Here is a 21,532-nt window from a genome sequence, read left to right on the forward strand (position 1 = left end):
ACACGCGTGCGCACGCGTGGGTGGTGTCAGGGCCGGTGGTGGTTTATCTAAACGATTATCTTGGCCCACTTTACGCGGCCGCCGGGAGATCGACGCGATAGGTCCGACGGGGTGACAGCGGCACTCGATATGACACTCGATAAATTTACGAGAATGGCCCTCGAAGGCTGCTGTACCCGACACATATACATACACACACTCACCGTACCCCCTCCTAGAAATTTCAATCCGAGCCGCTCCATCAAACCGAGTCGAAATTAATCGAGGGGCCGCCGGATCGACACCGAGGATCATACGTGGCGCCGTCCCTCGTGACCCGATTCGCCCACCCTACCGTTAAGTGATATAGGTCAACGATTATCGGGTCTGTCCCCTTTCCACCCCGGCAAACGAACCGGAATATTCTTGTTTTTGCCTAAACGGGATCGTGCGACCAAGTAGAGGTTTTACCGACACTAGAGTGACCTGTGTGTATTCGGTACGCGAAAAAAAAAATGTTTCAAAGAGGAGAATGAGAGATTCATCCAAATTCTACTCGTTGATGGGTCTTTCGGTTCTTGCGTTCGGTGATGTACCAAGGAACGCTTCGTACTTCACATCGGTGAAACTACGGATCCTTATTGACAAAATTTAGATATTAAACGACGACAGAATTTGAGCCACTTTTAGTAACACTGGGCGTTGAAGGGTTAAATATTTCGTTGTTATTTATCCTTTTATCGCGCACGTATTCTGTATTCGATTGTAGTTCGGCACGGTGTACAGTTCTGGTCGTCCGTTTCGATTCTCGTCGTTTATTCAACGAATCTCTGAACTCCCCGTCCCCGTTTCTCCGTTCACCTCTATTAGAAGAAGACCCTGATGGAAACGCCTCGAGGACTCCGGCGCGTTTCGGTCGGAGGAAGGGTGGTACACGCCGGAACGAAACACTACAGGAACGATAAATCTAAGCTGCAGCGTCCGTGTTTTGCGCATTCGGTTGGCTACCGTCCATAAATTTCACCCGGTGTATCCTCTGTATCTTTACGCAGCCTCGAGGGATCGCGAGGCGACCAAGGGGGAAAACGTGTTCGCGAGTTTCGCCGGGCATCGATTCGAATTCTCGTGCGAAGGAATCGAGTCTAGGAGACAAGAACACGTGAACTTGGATCTATCGCGAGGATCTGGTTCCATACATTCTATCTCCTGGATACGAAACAAGTATTTCCCCAAGAACAGTACCTACTTTCCTCAATTTTATTTTCATTAACAAGGTGCGCTTGTCTCCCCAAAAAACGAGATTTTTTACTCTGGGAAAATGTATAAATACACTGCATGGCATAACTATAAAACTACCATGTATGCCATTCTTAAAATGTTTCAATATCGTGCTTTTGCTATTATACACAATTTCTCACATATTCTCAGGCGTGGACTTCGGATATGAGAACATTGTCCAAACCATCGTCATCGACGCGCCCTCCTTTGTTCCCGTTCACACGAAGAAGAGACATGCTCCCAGCGATTCTGTCAAGGGGGCATCTCGTAATCTGTTTCACGGAGACGCGAATTCTTCCTCCAGACGAACGCGACAATCGTGTCTCGCCTCGTTATCCTACGAAGCTTCTTCTTTTTCGTCGTTCGACGCGTCTCCATTGTCCCCCGGGGACGCGCGAATGTTATGGAAAGAAATTAACGCCGCGACGCATCGCGCGACCACAATGCCTGGGGAAATGATTAAATTTATATTCCGTCGGAGAAGGGAACACGTTCGTTTCACGGTGTACGCGCGTGCTTCCGTCTCGCCGTAACTAGCGGTCCATTGTTGGGTTCCGAAGAAACGCGAGATTTTATTGTCCTCCCTGTTCATCGTTCCATTATCACGTTCGCGCGGTCGCTCGCCCTAATGTAGAATAACATTATTTCGTACGAGGCTTTATTTTTGAGAAAATCGACTTTGAAAATTAATTCGAACGCGTGTATAGATCATACCAGTAAGTAGAAACGGAATGCAATGATCAGACACGCTAGCCAAGTCCTATTCAATTGAATTGCAGGTCAAATGATGATCAATCGGCAGAGTTGAATCATCTAGTTTGGTATTCAAACTTGAGGTATAATTATTTGGTTATGTCAATAAATACAACCCTTTCCGCTTGTACCACCACTTTTCTCCTCAACGATCATTCTCCATTATTCTCCGGAATTCCCGTGTTTTCGTTCCACGACGGCAGCTTCGTCGAGGATCCTCGGAAAGATTGTCGCCTGTTTGAAATCCCGCGACGCGAAATCGCCATAACCGATTCCCTCCTCTTTCGTACCTTCCGCGGTACCGTGAAATATCTTTTTATCGGGCCCGAGGGATAAGTTCTAGAGGGATAGCAGAGGAAGATTTTCCGGGACTATTGATTCCCGTCGACGAGATGGTCTACTCGAGACGCCCCCGATGAAATGTCGACGCGGTACGGATTGGATCCGCGGCCTGGAGAACGCCTCCGTGGTCTTGTTATTCCATTTCCGTGACAGCCACGGTGACACGCGTTCTCCGATAGGCAGTGTGTCGCTACGAGAGTGCGCGAAAACACACCAGCGCCGAGAAGCAACTTGGGCATGATTCACGGATAAGAAACGCGATCCTGCTACGAGTTCATGGAAATTCAGCCCGTGTGAGTGTAGTATACGCGCGGGACTATTGTCGTTGCGCAGGAATAACGTTTATTCGAGAATTTCGTGATGGGGAATATGCAGGAAGACGTACGCATATATTATATTCATAAAAAATGAAACAAAAAATACGAAAGAATTATTCTGTAAATTGAACATTGTTGGGGAATTTAATTTATTAAAGTCATAAAAGCCTGAATGGTTTTTGTCAATTTAACCAGCACCGGGGTTTCTTAGACACGCGTCTAAAATAATTCTCGGATCGAGTACCGACAATAAGTCGTGTTCGAGGGTGAATCGATCTCAGTGGGTATCGTCCCTGGTGCACGACGAAGTCATGGTTTCCCTTGCGACGAGTTATTGACTTCTACTACTTGACCGTAAAAGTGCAGGGCATCGCACGCGTGAGAGAGGTCCCTACCAAACAGAAGGGAGAAAGGTCGATGCAACTCCTCGTCCAATCCCCTACACCCGCTAAACCATGGTTCCCCAGGGGTCTTGTTCGTATCTGGATCTCGACGAAAACGAATCCGTGACGGAAACGCAGTAAAGATCGCGTAAGTTTCTCTCAGAGGACCGACTACCCTCTCTCCTTCTCATCCCCATGGATTTCGCCGTTGGGTGGGGCCCACGATCGTAAAGTTCGTCTCGGCTTCCAGGCTAGATTTCGCTCGTTCGTGACGTTACGAGGGCATCATATCCCCCGATGTTGCACAGCTTCGATCCGTAGGAACGACGTTAAACCGAGCCCCCCGACATTGCTGGACGTAGGTTGGCAGCTGGCCAACTGCGCGCAGCTTGCGCGAATCCACCGACCACCACTAGTTAACTCTGGGGGGGGGGGGCCTCGAGACTACGGAATCGAGTTCCGTTCAAGGGGTCCAGAGGATACACAAGCTCTTAGATGTTTGCTCTCGCGAGTACCGCGCTTCTGAAACATTATCGAGGATCTTTGCGCGGAACAATGCGAGGTCAGCCAATTGTGGTACATACGGCAAATCATCGATCGAGTGTTCGAAGGCTCCTCGGGACTGAACGTTAAATATTTTATAAGCCAATGGTCATATGCGGCTGAAACAAGTATTATTATCTCCAGAATTCCAAGCTCTATCGCTGTGCAAAACTTCATTAAAAAATCAGTGTTATACCTAGCGACCTCTCTTTGTCAGTATCGAAATGCCTTCGAACACTCTTCAAAGATTTACTGTAATTTCTCAGTCAACCCCATAGAACACAGAGAAACGAAGGGGATGGTTCTCCACGGAGAACGAACAGCTTTTCCTTCTCGTTGATACGCGCTGCCGTGAAGACGTTCGATATTAAAAATTCCAGGGACAAACTTCCCGGGGGAGGGGGGGATGTTAATTACGCGGGCCGTGAAGAATAAAGCGGGACAATCAATATCGCGTGGACCCGGGACGGGTAGAAAATATTGGCCGGCTCTTATTGCAGGATTTTCTTGTCGCTCCATCGTCCCCCGTCAACGTCCATTTCTCTTAATACCGACCGTGGCTCTTCTCCTCGCCTCTGGGAACATGCTTCTCCGTGGATACACGCCCGTATCCATTAACTTCGCGTTAAGACCACGGATATCTCATGGGTTGCGAGTGGAACGGTATTACGGTGAACCGTGGAAAAAGGGGATCGTTGATGCGTCGTCATCGAAATTTCCGGTGGGCACTTTTTCTGATTTATTTTGGAAAATCCAGTGCAGTGTCGAATAAATTCGACGAAAGGGGCACGCGACCGATTAAACCACGATCGTATCGTATAAAAATTCGCGAGTTTCGGCACGCGTTCTAGCGCGGTGGCGAATAAAAAACGAAGGCAGCCATCCGTATTCGGGAAGAGGAGACAGATTTATCGACGACTTGGTTGAAAAACGAGCAGCTCGTAAAGTACTGGACGAGAATGCGTCGTACCGTTTTCCGGACGGTGTGCTCCGTTCGTTCGATCGCGATAATATATTCGCGTGAAGAGTTCCCTGTACAGATTCAGCGGTAAAACGGGCAGGACTGTTTTTGTCCAGGCAAGGTAAGAGAGGAAAATGCAAGCTGGCGAGAAGGTAGAGGAACGTGTTAAAAGTGAATCGTCCTTATTCGAGGTTTTCGATACGGAAATTCTAGGAGAGATGATTCAACAAAATTGAATTAAATTCATCGACCCAGGCACTCACGTTTTCCTGTGCACAGAAACGATCGCAAGCTCACCTGGTCATCTCTCTACCGCGCCTTTTCGGACCTGGAGGCAATAGAAACGAACCGGCTCGATTTTTTATTGTGCTCTTGCATCAGCGCGGACCGTCGACTCGGAAAACTACGAGCGGTTATCGGTGTGTTTGTTCGTTGTGGAATTTCTCTGGTGCGTTGAGGCTCGAGCTAACCCCGTAAATACAGCCATTACGTTCGTTTCGGTAAATCTGCCCGCGCTGAGTTTCATCGAGCTCCCAGAGCTTAACCATTCCGTTTCTGGAAAGTTTCGCGGTCGAATTACCGGCTCGCGAACTGGTGTGTAGCGGCGCGGTCGCAATCCCCTTCTTTCGCGTGAATACCGATTACGAAAACCGGCTGTGTGCCCGTGGCATACTGGGAGGGGTGTGGAGAACACATAGTGGAGGCAGTTCAGGTTTTTCCCCGCAGTTTGCTCGAAAATTCTGGCACACGATTTGAATTCTGACGGTGAGGTGAATTTCTACGTGAAGGGGTTCGATGATTTTACGGAACGGGTAAATGGACCAAGGAATCGTCCAACAGGGCGAATGTCGACAAAGGCCTATCGATGCTCCAGATCTCGAGCCACACGCTGGACAACCTCCGGCGTTCTGGGTTAATCCCTTGGATAAGCTCCATCCCGTTGACGCATAGATATACCCCGGGAATATTAAGACGCTCTCGCGAAATTAATGAAGCAACCCCTCCCGAAGGTGTAAATTATCACATCCTTCATTCGTCGAACAACGCGACAGGTACCCAGTGGTCTCGTTCACCTGCTGGAAACAGTTCATGTTACGCGATCGTGAACGTCCCGCGAATTTATCGGAACGATTAATAACGAACGAATCGCTTTCAGTCGGTCCAAAGGGTACCGCATTCGTTGGAAACGACGATCCCCCTGTCGATATATCATTCTTCGTTAAACGACGCCGCCATCCGAAGGGCTTATCATAATCTGCGCATTGTGGCTTATCGTTCCTCCCCTCCATTCCCCTCCCCACTTCGAGACTGGTTCGATAACGGGCCAGAGACTTAATCCGCTGTCCGTTGCACATCGGTGACGTCAATTATAGACATTTTTCCGGCTGACAATGGACATGCCCCTCCCCCTTTGGTTTACATTATCCATACATCCGACGTTATCTCACCAACTCGAACTGTCCTTCCATCGATTTGTGACTGGAATTCTCTAGATCATCTGAACAAAGGCGAGTGATCAGGGGATGTTTTTACAGGGAGCTTTCTTTTTTTTTTTTGCGAAATTTCAATCGTATCGACGACAGACTCCTTGAAGAGGAATGCTTAGGAGGATTCGTGGCCGTATTACGAAACGTCGTCACGGCGAGAGGGAGAGAAAAAAGGGGGGTAATGTACCTAATAACGAAATGGAATTCCAACCGGCTCGTCGAACGGATTCTCTCGGCACGGTCCACGGTCGGCGTTAATTGTTTTCATCCAATTACAGAACGGCGACGGTGGGAAAGGACGTTTCATTATTTTAAGAGCGACACCGTTTCCCCCGGCGACTTATGGAAGAAGTCGCGCGCGGCAGCCTCCGAGCGGATCGTTTATATCGTCCGCCATTGTTCCGAGCTGTTTAATCCCGGTAATGCGAAACAGTGGAGGCTGGCCCGCGAGCAGTCGAAGGAAGAGGTGTTCCCGGTAGTTACTCGTATTCGCGGACGAACTGTTTTACGGTGTCGTCGTTTCGAGTTCGATAGGTCGATGGGGCCTTCGAAGCCAGACTCCCGAGGAATTGCATTTGAAATTGTAATACTGCCCTTGCCTTCTTTCTCTTCTCAGACACACACACACACACACCCCTTCTACGTTTTCTTTTCCTTTTTTTTTATATATCCCCCAGGATACGAGATTTTATCCTACCGTATCCACGGTTCCCTTCATTTCCCGGCGAATTTTCTCTGGTTACGCGCTCCGTTTCCCGCGATTTTCTTTCGTGGGCCCCGTCGCGCGTAACGACCAGCCAACGCGATTTTCGTTGGAAAAGCTTCTCTTCTCCCCAGTGGGTTGCTTAACGTGGAGAAATGAGTTCGTCCACGTAGCCATCCGGGATTCCCGCCCACTTGCTCCGCTCGATTCGACGATTTTGAGCAACACTCGCGTTTCCACCGATCGTCGTCAAACGACGACTCACCAACAATTGTTCTTCGCTTCGTTATTTTAACAACCCCCACATTTTCCACCGAATCATTTGTCGCTTCGTTGTTTTAACGCTCGACCCAGTTGGGCGAAGACGGTCAACGGGTGAATCGCTCTGGTCTTGTTTTAACGATCACGAATGTATCTTTTTGAGAAGCTAAGAATCGCGGGAGAGGTCACTGTCATCGTGGTACCATGCTTTCAGCCCTTGGAAAACCGCGACCGACTGTTATTTACGTGCGGGCGAGCTTGGAGGGCTTGTCGCGTGGTCGTTGCTTAATCGCCCTTCTAATCCGATGCGATCGTGGCCGTTGATCGGCCGCCACCTGGATTAGCCAGGAAAGATTAATCGATAGGCATCACGCGACCTGCAAGACCACGTGGAACGTAATTGGATCATCGGGGAACCGGTTGAAATCGTTCTTTTTTAAAGTCGGCTGTGATCTACTAAAAAATTCCTTGGGATCGTCGTACCCTTGAAAACACAAAAACCTTCCCGCCTGCAAAATGGTACAGTAACTGGATATTCCGTCTACGCAGAGCGGTGAGAACGTCCTACAAGCATATTTAAAAATTCTACACCGTGGGAAGGACAGTTCCTAAGGTCGTTCGATTTTACAATGGAGATTCTCAGTTCTTCGTCGATTATTCCCTTTTAACGAACGACCAACGCCGTCGATCTTCACGACCGCCTAGATGCTATTAATATTCATTCGTTTAATCCGACTTAAAGGGAGGTGGTTCTTTCTGACTTCCGGCCGGACCAGGCAACCTTGATTCATCGTGGTCGCGCTGTGTGGCTTCCATTCGTTCCCCTAACTGCCTATTGTCCCCCAGAGGTCTTGCAACCACAACGTCGCTTCCCGATGATCGATCACTGGCCGAGCAGAATGTCGACCGACGACACAACGTTCCGAGCCCCCGACGCAGAGTTTTAATTTAAAAAAAAAAAAAAAAAAGTACCTTCGACAGTTGCACGCTCCGAGTGGAACGCCACGCTACGGGAGGAACAAAAGGTGCCTGTGTTTTTTCATTATCGGAGAACGACGACGGGAGGATCGAGAACAATAATGTTTTTTTATTACGTAGAGATAGTTCCCGGGTCGTGGCGTTATCGGTGGATCCAGGCGCGAGAGAAAACGTTCAACCCCCAGAAATCTTTCCACCCCGTAGCTGCGCGACTGCTCGGGACCCGGAAACTAAATTACCGCAATGCGGAGAGCACCCCCGTGCCTTTGTCCTCTTTACGAGTCAAACGTGCTCCACATAATCTTCGAGACCACCGGGGAGTGTCTGCAATTAGACGTAGCAGATCTATACAACGTAGGTTATCTCGTAGTTTTCTACGATCCAGGATTTATTTCTCGTTGATACACGCTCGAGATCCGTTCAGGGTGTACTTATATTCGTTCTTGATCCTCGATCGCAAATGTGATAAACGTCAGCTGTATCATGAAACGTTGATGAAGAAGTTCCTCATAAGAACCCAATTCCCGATCAATTCGGTATATAGATACTATAGAATAAATTTATCATGATTAAAGTTTCTTCCGCAAAATTACTAAATAATTATTAACTATTTTGAAATTCACACGGAAATTTGATAGCTTCGAGTGAGATACAGATATATGATTTAGGTGATCGCTGATTAGAGATCCCTCTCTTTGCATTTCTTACTTTAGATCTTAAGTGATCAGGAACTGGGCCCGTAACAGATTCTGGTTCCATAATGCCAAGAACAGTCCTTCCGGATCCGTTTCGCCGTACCGGATCTAACGAGACGTGAAGGGCGAAAAGGTGGCTCTCACGATCGAGTGGGACAAGCTCGTTGCAGCCCGAGGTTTCCGGTGGGACCGAGTGGAATATCAATAGGATCCGGTTTTCGTGTTTTTAACCTTCTGCTCGCTTCCACCGTTCTCAGATGAACCGAATCGTTTTTGCATTTATATTGGTCCCCGCCACCGAATCAGCTTTTCTTCCTTCGGTTGCTTCTTGTTTCCCCGTTTTCTCTTTCTGCCTCTACGTTTCCGCCCTCTGTTCCAGCCCCCTGGCTGCGCTCCCCGCAGCTACCCCGTAGTCCTCGTTCCGCTTGCTAGACACGTGAAACGGTGTTCCTTGATTTTACAAGGAGTAACGAAGGCTCATCGTCGCCGTCGCCGTTATTCGAGTCTCGTCGCCTGGAATTCCAATGACTCGAGGCCTCGTGAACGAAACGAATTCACGGAAATAAATTCTACCATCCACACTGCGTGGCTTTAAGCGAGAGCCTACGATTTCGACGATCATCCCTTCCATCGAACTATTATCAGGCCAACTCAATAAATCGTCGATGAGTGTTCGAAGGTTCCTCGACACTGAACATTAAATATTTCATAAACTAATGGCCATACGCGGCTGAAAAAAATATCATTGGCGTCAGAATTCCAAGCTCGATCACTGTGCTGAACCTCATTGAAAAGTCATCGTTGCACGTGGAGACCTCTTCTTGTCAATGCCGAAGAACCTTCAGACACTCATCGGAAATTTACTGTATCTCTGGATTACCGTAGAGAATCGCGCGCTTGAACCCTCTTGCCACTCAATTACTTTGAGCTTTCCTGTTGCTTGAAATAGCAGAATGATATACTTATCACATAGGCAGCGTTAATGGGTTAGACCTCGATACATTAAATGGGCTTTCGTTGTAATATACGGTTCCTGCCTTTCGTTTCACCGTTGTAATCTGCGGTTCCTGCTTTTCCAGACGTTCGCCGTCTCTCAGTCACGTCGTTATCACGACGATTATTATATCGTTCGAGAAATTTACGCGTCGTCGGCACCGCCCCCGCTTCCCCCAAACGGTGTTTCCGTGCGTCGTCTGTTTTCTTGCCATTTAGATGCGCGATTCCGGGCGTCGTCGTTAGCATATCGGGGACACAAGAACGGCATTACCGTCTCACGCAAATCGGCCGGTGAAACGCCTCCGGGAAGCATACGGGGCCCCCGGTAATTTACGGGAGAAGGACAACACAATGGAAACAAGGCCACCGTCGTCGGCAGAGACTTCGACTCCGGCCGTGTACATCCTGACGTTAACCTGATTTTTCCATGGTCGACGGATTACGTTTCGCGATCGATCGTGACATGTTCGTTCGGCCGATAATATACGATCTGTTACTCGACTGAAACCTACAGAGGGAAAGGAAATTTCTACGTCGAATGAAAAAAAAAGATTACATCGACAGAATATTCGCGATGGTGGCCTCGTTACGGGTTCCGTTCGTAATTTCGTTCAGGTAATTTGTCATCTCTCGAGCGGCGACGTATAAATGCGTGTGCGGGCAGGGGGACAGGGAAAAGCCACCTCCCGACGATACGTAAGCCTAGAGATTCCCTAACGCGCGCCTGAACTCGGGAGGAAAAGAAAAGAGACAGGACCGTGATCCCCGATGGGGGTGGTGGTGATTAATTCGCTTTCTCGTCGGGGCGGGATGGCTGGCTTCGAAAAAATCGTGGCCCACTCGACACGCGCATTGTTATGCCCCGACCGATAAAACGGGAAGAGCGATGAATCGCTGGAAGGGCGAGGCCGACGAAAGGAAGCGACCGTCGTTTCTCTCCGTCGATACGACGGCTTGAAGTATTCGGGTCAGCGGGAATCATTTTTTAAACCGAAACCACTGTGGGAAGCGTTTCTCGCGATCGCGGTTTCCATACGGGTTTGAAAGCCTGGTGAAAATTTGAGAAGCGGAGAGCTCGGTGGTTTTCTTGCCCTGGTACGCAACACCGGGCTAGACCGTACGAAAACTCGATTTCGAATTCGAACAGGATTTTCCGAGGGCGCTGGCGCGTTTTTGTCGTTGACAATGCCGTGGTTCGCCCACACACCCCCTGAACGCCGATGATCGACGAGTTTTATCGAAAAGAGTTAAACCCTCTTCGACGCGTTCCATCCCGTGAATAATAAACTGTCGCGTCGTTAATCGCATTAGCGAGCGTTAAATGCATTTGTAATGGCACGCGTGGCCTACGGCGTGCATCCAAATTTTCCGATCGACGTAGATTCTATTTATTATTCCATTGCAGAGTTCCAATCGAAAGAGGAAAATTGCTGTAATTCCGAAAATTTATGTGAAATATTTCGCGGAAGAATTTTGATGAACGATAGATCGTAATGTAACAGTGTGTTTCTTGCAAGTAGAACCGGCAAACAATAGACAGACTCATTGGTCAGACGTACGAGGGATGTTTCTAAAGTTCTGGGAATTGAGTTACAAATTTTTCATTTTATTAATTTTCAAGCCCTGAAAATTTCGGACCAATTTTGGACACAGATGATAGTCGCTGGGTGTCAGATCAGGCGTATAAGGTGGATGCGGGAGTAATTCCCAGCGTAATTCGTTTAAAACTAATTTTCAAGAAAATAATGGCTCCTGGAGAACGTATAACTTTTTCCATAGTTGCAAAATTAACACTTTAAATAACGTACTAACTAATACACGATGGATTCCCGATGACCGATGACTCTTTAAATGCAATCCTCTCTGAGAACAAAGCCTCGAACAAAAAAGAAACTCTATTCCGTGTATGTACTTCATTTGTACAAAGAGGAATCACACTCGATTGTTCAGATTCCCACCATCATCGCGAATTACATCCCGTATAAACGATTTGCTAGTCGATCGAAGCCCCCGGCCGGCAAGCAACGATTTAATTGCATAGAACCGTACGCCTGGGTCCAATCTAATCGGAGAGCGGACTGAAAATATAAATTCTCACCGGTAATTCGACGCGCGCGGCCCGATTAAAACAGGGGAGAGAATTTTCGCGGGCGACTATAAATTATCGTAACTCGATACGCGCGAGCTCTTTCGTCTGCTCTCGCCACACTGTTGGGAAATTCTTCGGGACCCACACGACCAAGGTTTTCTCGACCACGTGTGTTCACGTCCGATGAATGTAATATTCCCCGATAATTAGTCTTGAATATAAGCCGACAAATTAGGGAAGGGGTTCGTGCACCGAACAACGTGTTTCGTTCCCCGAAGGCAACCCTTTTTCGTAATCGATCCTCGGAAAAATCCACACGGGGAACAAGGCCCTGGTGACGTAGAACCGAAAGTTGCGGTGAAACTTTCGCGGAAAATAACTTGGACGAGCCATCTCCCCCCGGGCTGGTTCACGATAAAGCGCGCTCCAATTATCTATGGCCACATTTTCGAAAGCACTTTCTGGGAGTATGAGGAGGGCCGCGATACCCTTGCTCGATCCCGTTCACCCACCGTGCCATAAACCCTCGGCTAATATCCTTAAAGCGTCTGAAATGGGACGATTCGAGGCGCTTTGGATGTGCGGAACACGCCTTAATCGCGCCACGCATCCACCCAGCCGCGCTCCTGTACCCTCCAAACATTCTTTTGCGATCGCGACGCGGTTGAACATCGCGCAAGTACTGTTCCACGAGCGAGTACCTGCGCCACCAGATGCCACGGGGTGCAGATAAGCACGTTCCTTGGTTATATCTCGATACACACGGTTATCGTAAATTCGGGAAAAGCACGGCACGCACAACTGTATTATGCTCGGCGGAGTTTGTTCGGAGGTCGAACGAGCACGTGCCCGTTCACCAATGGTTACGACTACTTAGGGAAGGCGAAACAAGTATTCTACGTGGATACGCTGCCACCATAGAAAATACGGTCTCCACACTTTTTATTGGAGAAATAACACCGTCCTTCTGCGATTATTATAATACTAACGAGACCGTATTTCTATGACTCTTATCATTAATTCCTTACTGTATACTATGGTGCTGTAACTTACTGAGTTTATACCCGCATAATAATTCGGTACCATCACTGATATCCTGTAGTAGTTCCCGGAAAATTCGGAGAAACGCGATAAAATTTCGCGCTCTTATTCCGCTGTCAATCTGTTCGCGCGCGCCAACGATTAAAATTCGATGGGAATACGCGCGACGTGGAAGACAGGAGACGGGACGATGGAGAGAGCAATTTTCCATGGAAATCAACGCGGTCATCGAATCGAAAGGAAACCAACATCACGCTGTCGATCTTGACAGCTAATCCGTGGATTGGGCGATGGGACGAGAGAGAAGGGGATGAACTCGCATCACCACCACCGTCGACTATGTCGGAGCGGATCGGTGTTCGCGATTATAGAACACGGGGACGCAGGTGAAACGTGTGAAACTTCCGGTACGTGCGGTCGGAAACGGGCATCGAACGTTCCGCGTCGATGTTTTGGTGGCCGACCACCACGGCCTGAACAGAACATTACGAGAGATCCCGTGCCTCCCCCTCCCCCATAGTTCGTTGATTGCGTCTCACGGCTGATAAACCACGTTTGCCCGTTGACCTTTGATTAGAGATCGCCTGTAACACGGTCGCATTTTAATGATTCGAGTTGAAAGGTTTCTTTTAATAACAATCCCTTCGTTTCGTAGATATTTAAGCGTGAAATTTCGCTCGTGCCATAAAAGACCCGGGTGTTCAAATTTTCGGTGAAATTATTTATAAATTGAAAAACCAAATAAATTGTGTCTGGCTACATACGAGCTTTTTCGCTGTGGCAGTCGACGCGATAATAAAAACAAAGGGATTCGCGTTTATTTCGATCGTCGGTGCACAATGCATCGAGCTTCACTTTTCTTCGACAATCAGTTTTATTAACGACAACAGAAAAAAAAAACACAATAAAACAGAAACACGAACCTCTGTGTTTCAACGTCGCTCGATTAATTCCCAATAATTAAACTGCAACCCGTATCGGTTCGCGACGGTCCGTCCAGTGACAAATCGAGGTGAACAAAATGCAAACGCCCGGGCACCGCACCAACGGCGTGGGACTTCGTTATGAAATTTCGTTTACCGTTCCGGTGTCGATGGAACGATCGAGCCCGGCGATGGTCGGTAGTTAAACTCTATCGGCCCTGCATAAACACAGACTCGTGCCTCCGATTTTCACTCCGCGCTTTTAATATCACGGCGGCGGCGGCGGTGACGCCCCGTTAAGCAAATTCCCCGGCTGGGAACAATTTCATCCGGCGAGCCGATACCCCAGCCTACAATTTTCCGTTCTCCCATGTGTACGTGTCGGACTTTTTAGCATGGAATCTCGGTGAAGAAGCGCGAATAAAGTGTTTCCATTTCGAAAACAAGTCGGGGTCGCGCACACACGACCCAATTTTCTTTACCATCTGCAATATTTACGATGTTGAAACGAGCTAAGAAAAAAGAATGAACGAGCAATGTACAGTAATTCATGTTTGAGTATTCGAAGGTTCCTGGACACTGACAAAGACAAGTTCCCAAATGTATCGCTGTCGTTTTAATGGCAAAATTCTACGATGCAACTGCCATTCGATAATCTGTCGGACTGTTAAGAGATCCCAGACTATCCATTGGGGATGATGGTGAGCGTGATCCTTCCTTGCACTAACGTAAAATCACGGGAACGTGAAATTTCACCAACGTATCTCGACGCTGCAGCCGACCCTGACGGTGGAAGCACAAGGGTTGGTGGGGTTCTTTACGGGAGCGTACACACAAGCGGATGAAAGGTGTGTATACGAGGGTTATACTTAATCTATCTTGCGTGCAGTCGACCGTGAAAATCAGGCCACTGCCCAATCACCCGGGAACGCGGAACCAGGTCTGCGGGATCCGAGACTTTTTTCTGCCTCATTTCGCCGTGAAGTTGCCCCCGCTATCAGCTGCCCCCCGGGATGACTTCGATCATCGTTCCCTACGGGCTCGTGTTCCTTCTACGAGCCGAGAAATTCGGTACAACGCGCGTCTCACCTATCGATCACGCGTCTTCCCCTAGGGGGAGGAGATAGTCTGTAAGGGAATTTGCTAAGAGCATTGAAAAATTTGCCGCTAAACATTTACCACAATCGACAAGGGTGATTAAGTTGATGCCTTCCGAACGTTCTCAAAGAATCTCTACATTAATTTAATTTAATTTATTATCATTAACGGGAAGACCATTTTTATACTAAAGTTCGCAAAAAACATCGCTTGACACTGTGTATAATAGTTTTACGTATGTATTAACATGTTATTCTCGTGGTAGATAGATCAAAACGTTACCAAGGGAGACGGTGGAGTGGGAGGGAGGAGGGGGATTTATCGGTGATAAGATGAACGAGCGACTAGCCGCAAATGCCTGCTTGTCGGCTAATTACATGAAAATTGCTTCGGAGTAAAGGCGGCCATGTTGAAGGTGGAACGAGGATGCCGATGTATAGGCTGGTCGATGGACGCGTGACGGTACTTTTGATAGCTCTGCACCGCGAACCTGGACCACCATTACGGCATTATTAAGTCCGTGACCTGGCGGACAGACGGGCCCGGATACGATCGACGGAAGGAAAATTAATTTTCCTCCCGAGGAAAGTTTTCCCCCACGCGATGGACCACGCGTTCCCTCTAATTAAATTCCTTTCTCGAAGCGGCCCAAGTCGAGATTAGTCCCTAATTGAGCGGAATTAATGGGACTGAAACACACGTTCCCTGGTGTCGCGCGATTTTCAGCGAGTGTTCAAAGGCTCCTCGGCACTGAACATAACGTATTTCATAAACTAATGGCCATATACGGCCGAAACAAATATCATTGGCGTCAGAATTCCAAGCTCTATCGCTATGATAAACCTGATTAAAAAGTCAGCGTTGCACCTGGGAACCTCTCCTTGTTAGTGCCAAAGAGGCTTCGAACTTTGATTTTAAGAAAAATGTCTTGCTTATCAAAGTGTTTCCCCTTCCACCCAAATAATATGTTCCTGTCACATTCTTTTTCTATTTTCGAAAACAATTGAGATATTAAAGGTGCTCACGTTAGATGGGACACCCTGTATAGTAGTATATGTGCGCTAAGTTGAATTATAATAAAGTTAAATTGAGGCAAACACAGCATTTCCTACATCATTTCGGTTTTACACAAATTGTATTGAGCCGACACCCAGGCTCCTCGTCGAGTTACATATCGTCGACGTTGGACGATAAAGTTTCGGGACGGCGTTGATCAAACGTCACCGGGGCGAGGATAACGAGACGGATTTTTATGCGGGCCACAGCTTTCGGCGCATTCGAGCGAATAAAAATCTCGGCCCGACGACCGTTCACCGAGCGAATGCTCGCTGGTCCTCTACGTGGACTGCGACAGCAATCTCCTACGTCGGCCGATCGGTCACGTAGAAAACCGCGATTGGCCCACCGGCAGCTGGTGTCTCTCGATTTGTCGCGGTACGGTGAATCTCGTGCTCGGGACAGATTCCGAGAACGAGAAAAGCGTCGAAAAACGTTCGAGAAAATCGTGAACCGCGAGCAGATCATCGTGAAAACCACATTTCCTACGATATTTTCCATGGTAAGTCTCCAACGTCGTCGTTTCGTGATATTTTCCATGGTAATTTTCAAACGTCGTTTCGCGAACAACACAAGTTTGTTTCGTCCCCACGATGGACAATCGAGAGTATTCGTCGGTCCACGGGAGAAGTGTTAAATTGTCGCGTTTGAAAATCGGATTCCGTTGAATTTCCGATTTGCAAGTAGATTCCGTGGGGCTGGTTCTCATCAATCGCGTAACAGGCGATATATTCGAACGGGCAACGCACCTGCCCATCGGTTCCTCGAAGCCCGTGTTCGTCTGTCTGATTGAATCTTTCTTGAAAGGACCGACGACGACGACTCCAAACGAACGGAACCAATCTCTACCAGGATCGAGAAGCCTGTACGGGACGTAACGTAAATTGACTCGTTTTTTCTGCCCAACCCCCCTACCCCTTGGTATTTTCCATTATCGCGGGATCCACGTGGCTCGAGAGGTGCCGCGGCGAGATTATACGGTCTGTGTGTTGTGTCTAGAACAGGCCACTCGACGAAACAGGGTCTCTCTCTCACTCTTTCTCCTCGCGAGAATCTAGATTCGTTCCGCGCGATTTTTCCTCGTCCTCGACGGGTTCTCGATTTAAAAGAGCCTGTCCACGAGTGCTGCTAGAAACGTCTCCTGTCTACGGACCACTAACTGAAATGAAAATTCTCTATTCTTATAATTTTCTTAACTTCCGTTGTTGTCCGAATCGTTTGGTATATAAACTTCACGTGAAAATTTGTGAGAACGAAAGGGCCAATACTAGGGTGGTGCCCCGATGCTGGAAGACAGAGACGCGCTTAAGGATCGAGCGTTCACGGCGCAGCCAGAAACGTGAGCCGAAATACTTTGGCTGCCACAGACACGACCTCGAAATAATTCAAAGATACAAATTGCTCGCGAAACGAGCAGCCCTAGCTCTCTCTCTCTCTCTCTCTCTCTCTGTCTCTCTCTAGCGCTCGTCTGATCGATAACCAGGGCTGGCTGCGGCTTTCTGCCGAGGCCAATATATCGTGCGAGTATATTTCTCGCTCACCGACGCAGTTCCCGTGTACTTGTTCGGCTTCGACCGGCATGAAACACGGTGACTAGGAAATATGCATGCAAACCAAGATAATAAGTCGTGGACTCACCGGGTGTCGAGGCACTCTCTTCCAATGTCATCTTCGGCCAAGAACGATCTGAAACACACCGAACACACGAATGAATATCAATAAGTAATTGTTGGCCAATTCTATTTTATTGTAAAAATTGGAATTTCCACGATTAAACGATTAAAAATGATGAAGAAATTTTTTTATCTTTTACTCTTAATTCGAAACTCTTTATCTAGATAATGAATTTGCCCATCTCTGAATAATAATAATACCGATAAAAAGTTACCTCTTAGGAAATCACGCACAATTCTGACGACACTCGCGTTTCACTCGCGTGTGATTTGAATAATTTGACACTACTTTGTAACACACTTAAACTTCAATATAAACGCGAACGTAATAATATGCTGTACGTGCATGTGTGTACGAACTGCTTTACGTGCGACTGAGAGATGTGTTCCTGTCGACGATCGAACGTGCTCTAGTGAATGAGTGTGTGCGTAGACGCTTGTTCCAACGGATTGATTTGTGATTGGCGGAAAATGGAGGATTCCGGTTGGTGTATATTATGGAAGTAGCATGAAGTAAAAGAAATGGGGCTCTGTTTACTCGTCGGTATGTTTCTAGGATTCCTGAAAGTCACTGTGTAGCTGTCGAGGTATCCCTATTTACGACGGTCCATTGTTGACTGTCATTCGGGCATACAAAAACACGACCATCGACCTCTCGACGGATCTCAGTAACCATAGAATACCCAGAATTCACCTACATATTTCCATAGCGTAAGGAAAGTGCGAGGAACAAAAATATCCACCCATATCGATTCTCCCGCGAGCAACGGTAATAAAAATCAACTGCTTCCCGCCCGAAGAACAACAGTTTTCACGGCGGAACCGAAAGTTTCCCCCTGTTCTCGCAGCTTTCTTCCCCCCCCCCCCCCCTTGGAAAGCCGCGGCAAACTTTCAAGATAAAGACAGATAGTCTGGGTAGGTCTTCCTGTCGGAGATTATAGCCATGGTTACATCGTAAGAGCATTACTGAGCTTCCTCGTGCTCCGTTGCTCGCGTCGTCACGTTGGAAAACTACCCCCGAAAATCTGTTCCCGAAGGCAGGTGAAGACTTTGGTCCTCAATCGGTTCGATCAGTTTTTATTCAACGGTCCAAGTCCTCGCCTGGTCGAATACGCTAACGAACTCGTTTGCTAGTCACGGAATATCGTGGTTACAAAGGTGATTCAGGAGACGAACAAAGGACGGAATCCAATAGTATCCGCTAGAGGTGGTATCGTGATACGATCGAGCGTATCGATAACATATGTATGTACAATTCTGAGCTCCGAAATATTCGCTGCTCTATGTAGACCATAAAAGTATACACTAGTGAACTTCCGAGAGGATGCAGGGAAACAGCAACGCATAGTTGCGTGTATATAGACGGATAAACACACGTTGGGATGGATGAAGTAAGGTATAGAGTCAGCGAGTCGTTAAAAGAGCTTCCACGAGGTTCGTCGGAAAGTTTTCGAGGGTGGCAGCAGCAGCAGCCCCACTCGGTGACCAGGCAACTCGACATTACGTATTCGTGTGTGAGCGGAGTCGGTCGGATCGATGTTTGCACGGGAACTAAGATTAATGGTCGTCGAGTTTGACATCCGAGGTTTTGTGATACCGGCCCGTAACCGAACTACAAACCAAGCCGACGGTCCTTCTTCTATCTCTATGTATCTCTCTAGCTCTCGTGACCTTTCTCCTTGGATTTCCTGTGAGCAACGAGGATTCCTTTTCTTCTGGATGATTAGCATCCCGGTTAAAAGTCACCGCAGGCCTTCATCCGTCGAATGGTCGTGCCGTTAGCTTGGAATTTTAGACCTCTGCTTCAGTTTCCGACCTCGACATTATTCTCTAGCGTTGTTTATTCACCTGTCTTGCATTACCAGATTCGGTATAGATCCCCTATCGCTCCACTCTGAATCGCCCGTTGCTTGGCGGTGTGTCTACTTTTTCGTGATTCCCAGGTGGACCCCGATTAAATCCAGTCACAGGAACGAGCAACTAAGGAGGATATCAAAGGTGAACAGGGCCCGGGATTTTTTCCCGATTGTCCCGGTGTTCGTATTCATCGCACTTGCATATTCTGATTTGGTATTCACGAGCGCGAGGCGTTCTCAGGGGGTGGGTTCCCTAAATCCAGGACGAATCGCGGGGCTCACCACGAAATTTTACGATCGTTTCACCGCCACGCTGTCGTTTTGCTCGGCCAGTATATGAGACCCATTCCGCGTAAAGAGGTTCCACGGATACAGGGGAACACTCGCGACCCCTCTGGAGGGCTCTCATGCTCGAGGATAACGCTGAATTTACTCGTCCCCGTCCGTGAATCCCGACCGAGATTAAGAAATACCGAAAGTCCGCTTTAAGTGAAATTTTTGTAGATACGTTTTCTTTTTTCTTTTAATTCGTATACCGAGACAGGATAGGCCTGTACCATTTTTCACAATGATACAGTTGTACTACAGTAAATCCCCGATGAGTGTTCGAAGACTCCTCGGCACTGACCATTAAATATTTCATAAACTAATGACCATTTGCTGCTGAACACTGCATTTTTTATCTACTCTATCATAAGAAATTCCAGTCCAATCAAAGCTTCAAAAATGAAACAATAAAAACTCTCTACAAGAGGGGAGTCATCGACGATCACCACTGGTGAAAAAGTTTCCGTGGCGCCTGCATCGTCGGGTTGAAGCTACGGGGGAAAAAATGTGCCAGAGAGTTTTGGACATCGTGTGACAGGTACACGCCCGTTTAGACCGCCCCCGAAATTAATCCGCCTCGCAAAGGGATGAAGCCCGTGTCGTGTGTGAAGCCGAAACGCGCGGAAACAGTCTCATCCCGCCCGAGTGGAAAAAGCAATTTCTCCTCCGTGGCAGGATGGGCCACGAGAAACGAAAAAATAACGCGTCGTCGAGCGAGCAGCTTTGCGAAAGTACTGCTTCCTAGAAAAAAGAAATATCGACCAGAGAGAGGCCATCGGAATATATGTCCGGATGAATTAATTTCGACTAGGAAATCCTTCTCAAACCCGCTCGACAGAGACGCTCGTTGGCTGAATCCTCATCGAATAAAAACGTATGGGAAAAAACGTCGGTGGTCGCGGCTGTGCGCACGTTAGACAGAACGTTCTCGTTCCCATTTTTCACCGAATCGAAACGTGGGGGGGAGCGCGACGAATAATGATATCGAGGTATGTGGGTCAGTCGAAAAAAGCCACATTCCAGCCGGAAATCCGTGATATACGAGCCGAATATGCGATTTATTCCGCCCATCACCACCGCTCCCCTGGGGAATTTATAATCGCATTATCTCGGCTGTAGTATACAGGCTGTTTTCTAAATGCATGTCAATACTTCAGCCAGTAAACCTACATACCGAAACAAGTAAAAAATGTCATATGGACATATGACATCTTTATTAGTTTTAATGTGTAGATTTACTCCCGGAAGTATGGACATGCATTTATGGAACACTCTCTGTATACATGTATATTGTAAAAATCTAACGCTAGGGACTGCTCATCGCTATTCCTTCTCGAAGCAGCGCGTGTCGTCGTCTAAAAGTCGGGAACAGCGTGGTCCATTGGGGGGGCCAAAACGTCCCATTTTAAACTTCGACGATTACCCTTCTCGTTGGGGCGGCAAAAGCCTTTGGGAACGGGACAAACAGAGGATGGGGATAGAAGAGAATGGCGAAGAAGAGGGTGGTACGGTGCGTGCGAAAGAGCAGCTTAAACAAGGGGCGGGGGGATTTAAAATCGTTACGTTTGCATAAAGATCGTCACGAGCAACACAACGAGATTAGCAAGATATGGTTAGAGAGAGAAAGAGAGAGATAGAGATAGATACGTGCGTCGTTGTCCACAGAAACGAGCAAGAAATTAGTCCGTAAAATGGCCGAAAGAGGCATCGGAGGGAAGACCGCGGAACGGGGACGCGCAAAACGGGGGAGACTGAAGAGAAAGAGGATGTGGAACCGGATATTGCGCAAGATA

General features: G+C 47.9%; 2 protein-coding genes across 3 annotated transcripts in view; one reads left to right on the forward strand and one right to left on the reverse strand.

Moving 5' to 3' along the window:
• LOC107186775 (protein Skeletor, isoforms B/C-like) overlaps positions 1–17,896 on the reverse strand; it is a 158,591-nt gene extending 140,695 nt beyond the window's left edge. Inside the window, exons 1-2 of the mRNA XM_015574712.1 lie at positions 17,772–17,896; positions 17,522–17,569 (exon numbers count right to left, since the gene is read on the reverse strand). Of these exons, the coding sequence (XP_015430198.1) occupies positions 17,522–17,552 (31 nt within the window). The 5' untranslated portion in view covers positions 17,553–17,569; positions 17,772–17,896. The remainder of the gene's footprint in view (positions 1–17,521; positions 17,570–17,771) is intronic.
• LOC107186774 (complexin) overlaps positions 1–21,532 on the forward strand; it is a 197,213-nt gene that overhangs the window by 102,450 nt on the left and 73,231 nt on the right. The gene's annotated exons all lie outside the window — the stretch shown is intronic.

The sequence above is a fragment of the Dufourea novaeangliae genome, unplaced genomic scaffold (assembly GCF_001272555.1).
Source record: "Dufourea novaeangliae isolate 0120121106 unplaced genomic scaffold, ASM127255v1 scaffold92, whole genome shotgun sequence".
Classification (NCBI taxonomy): domain Eukaryota; kingdom Metazoa; phylum Arthropoda; class Insecta; order Hymenoptera; family Halictidae; genus Dufourea; species Dufourea novaeangliae.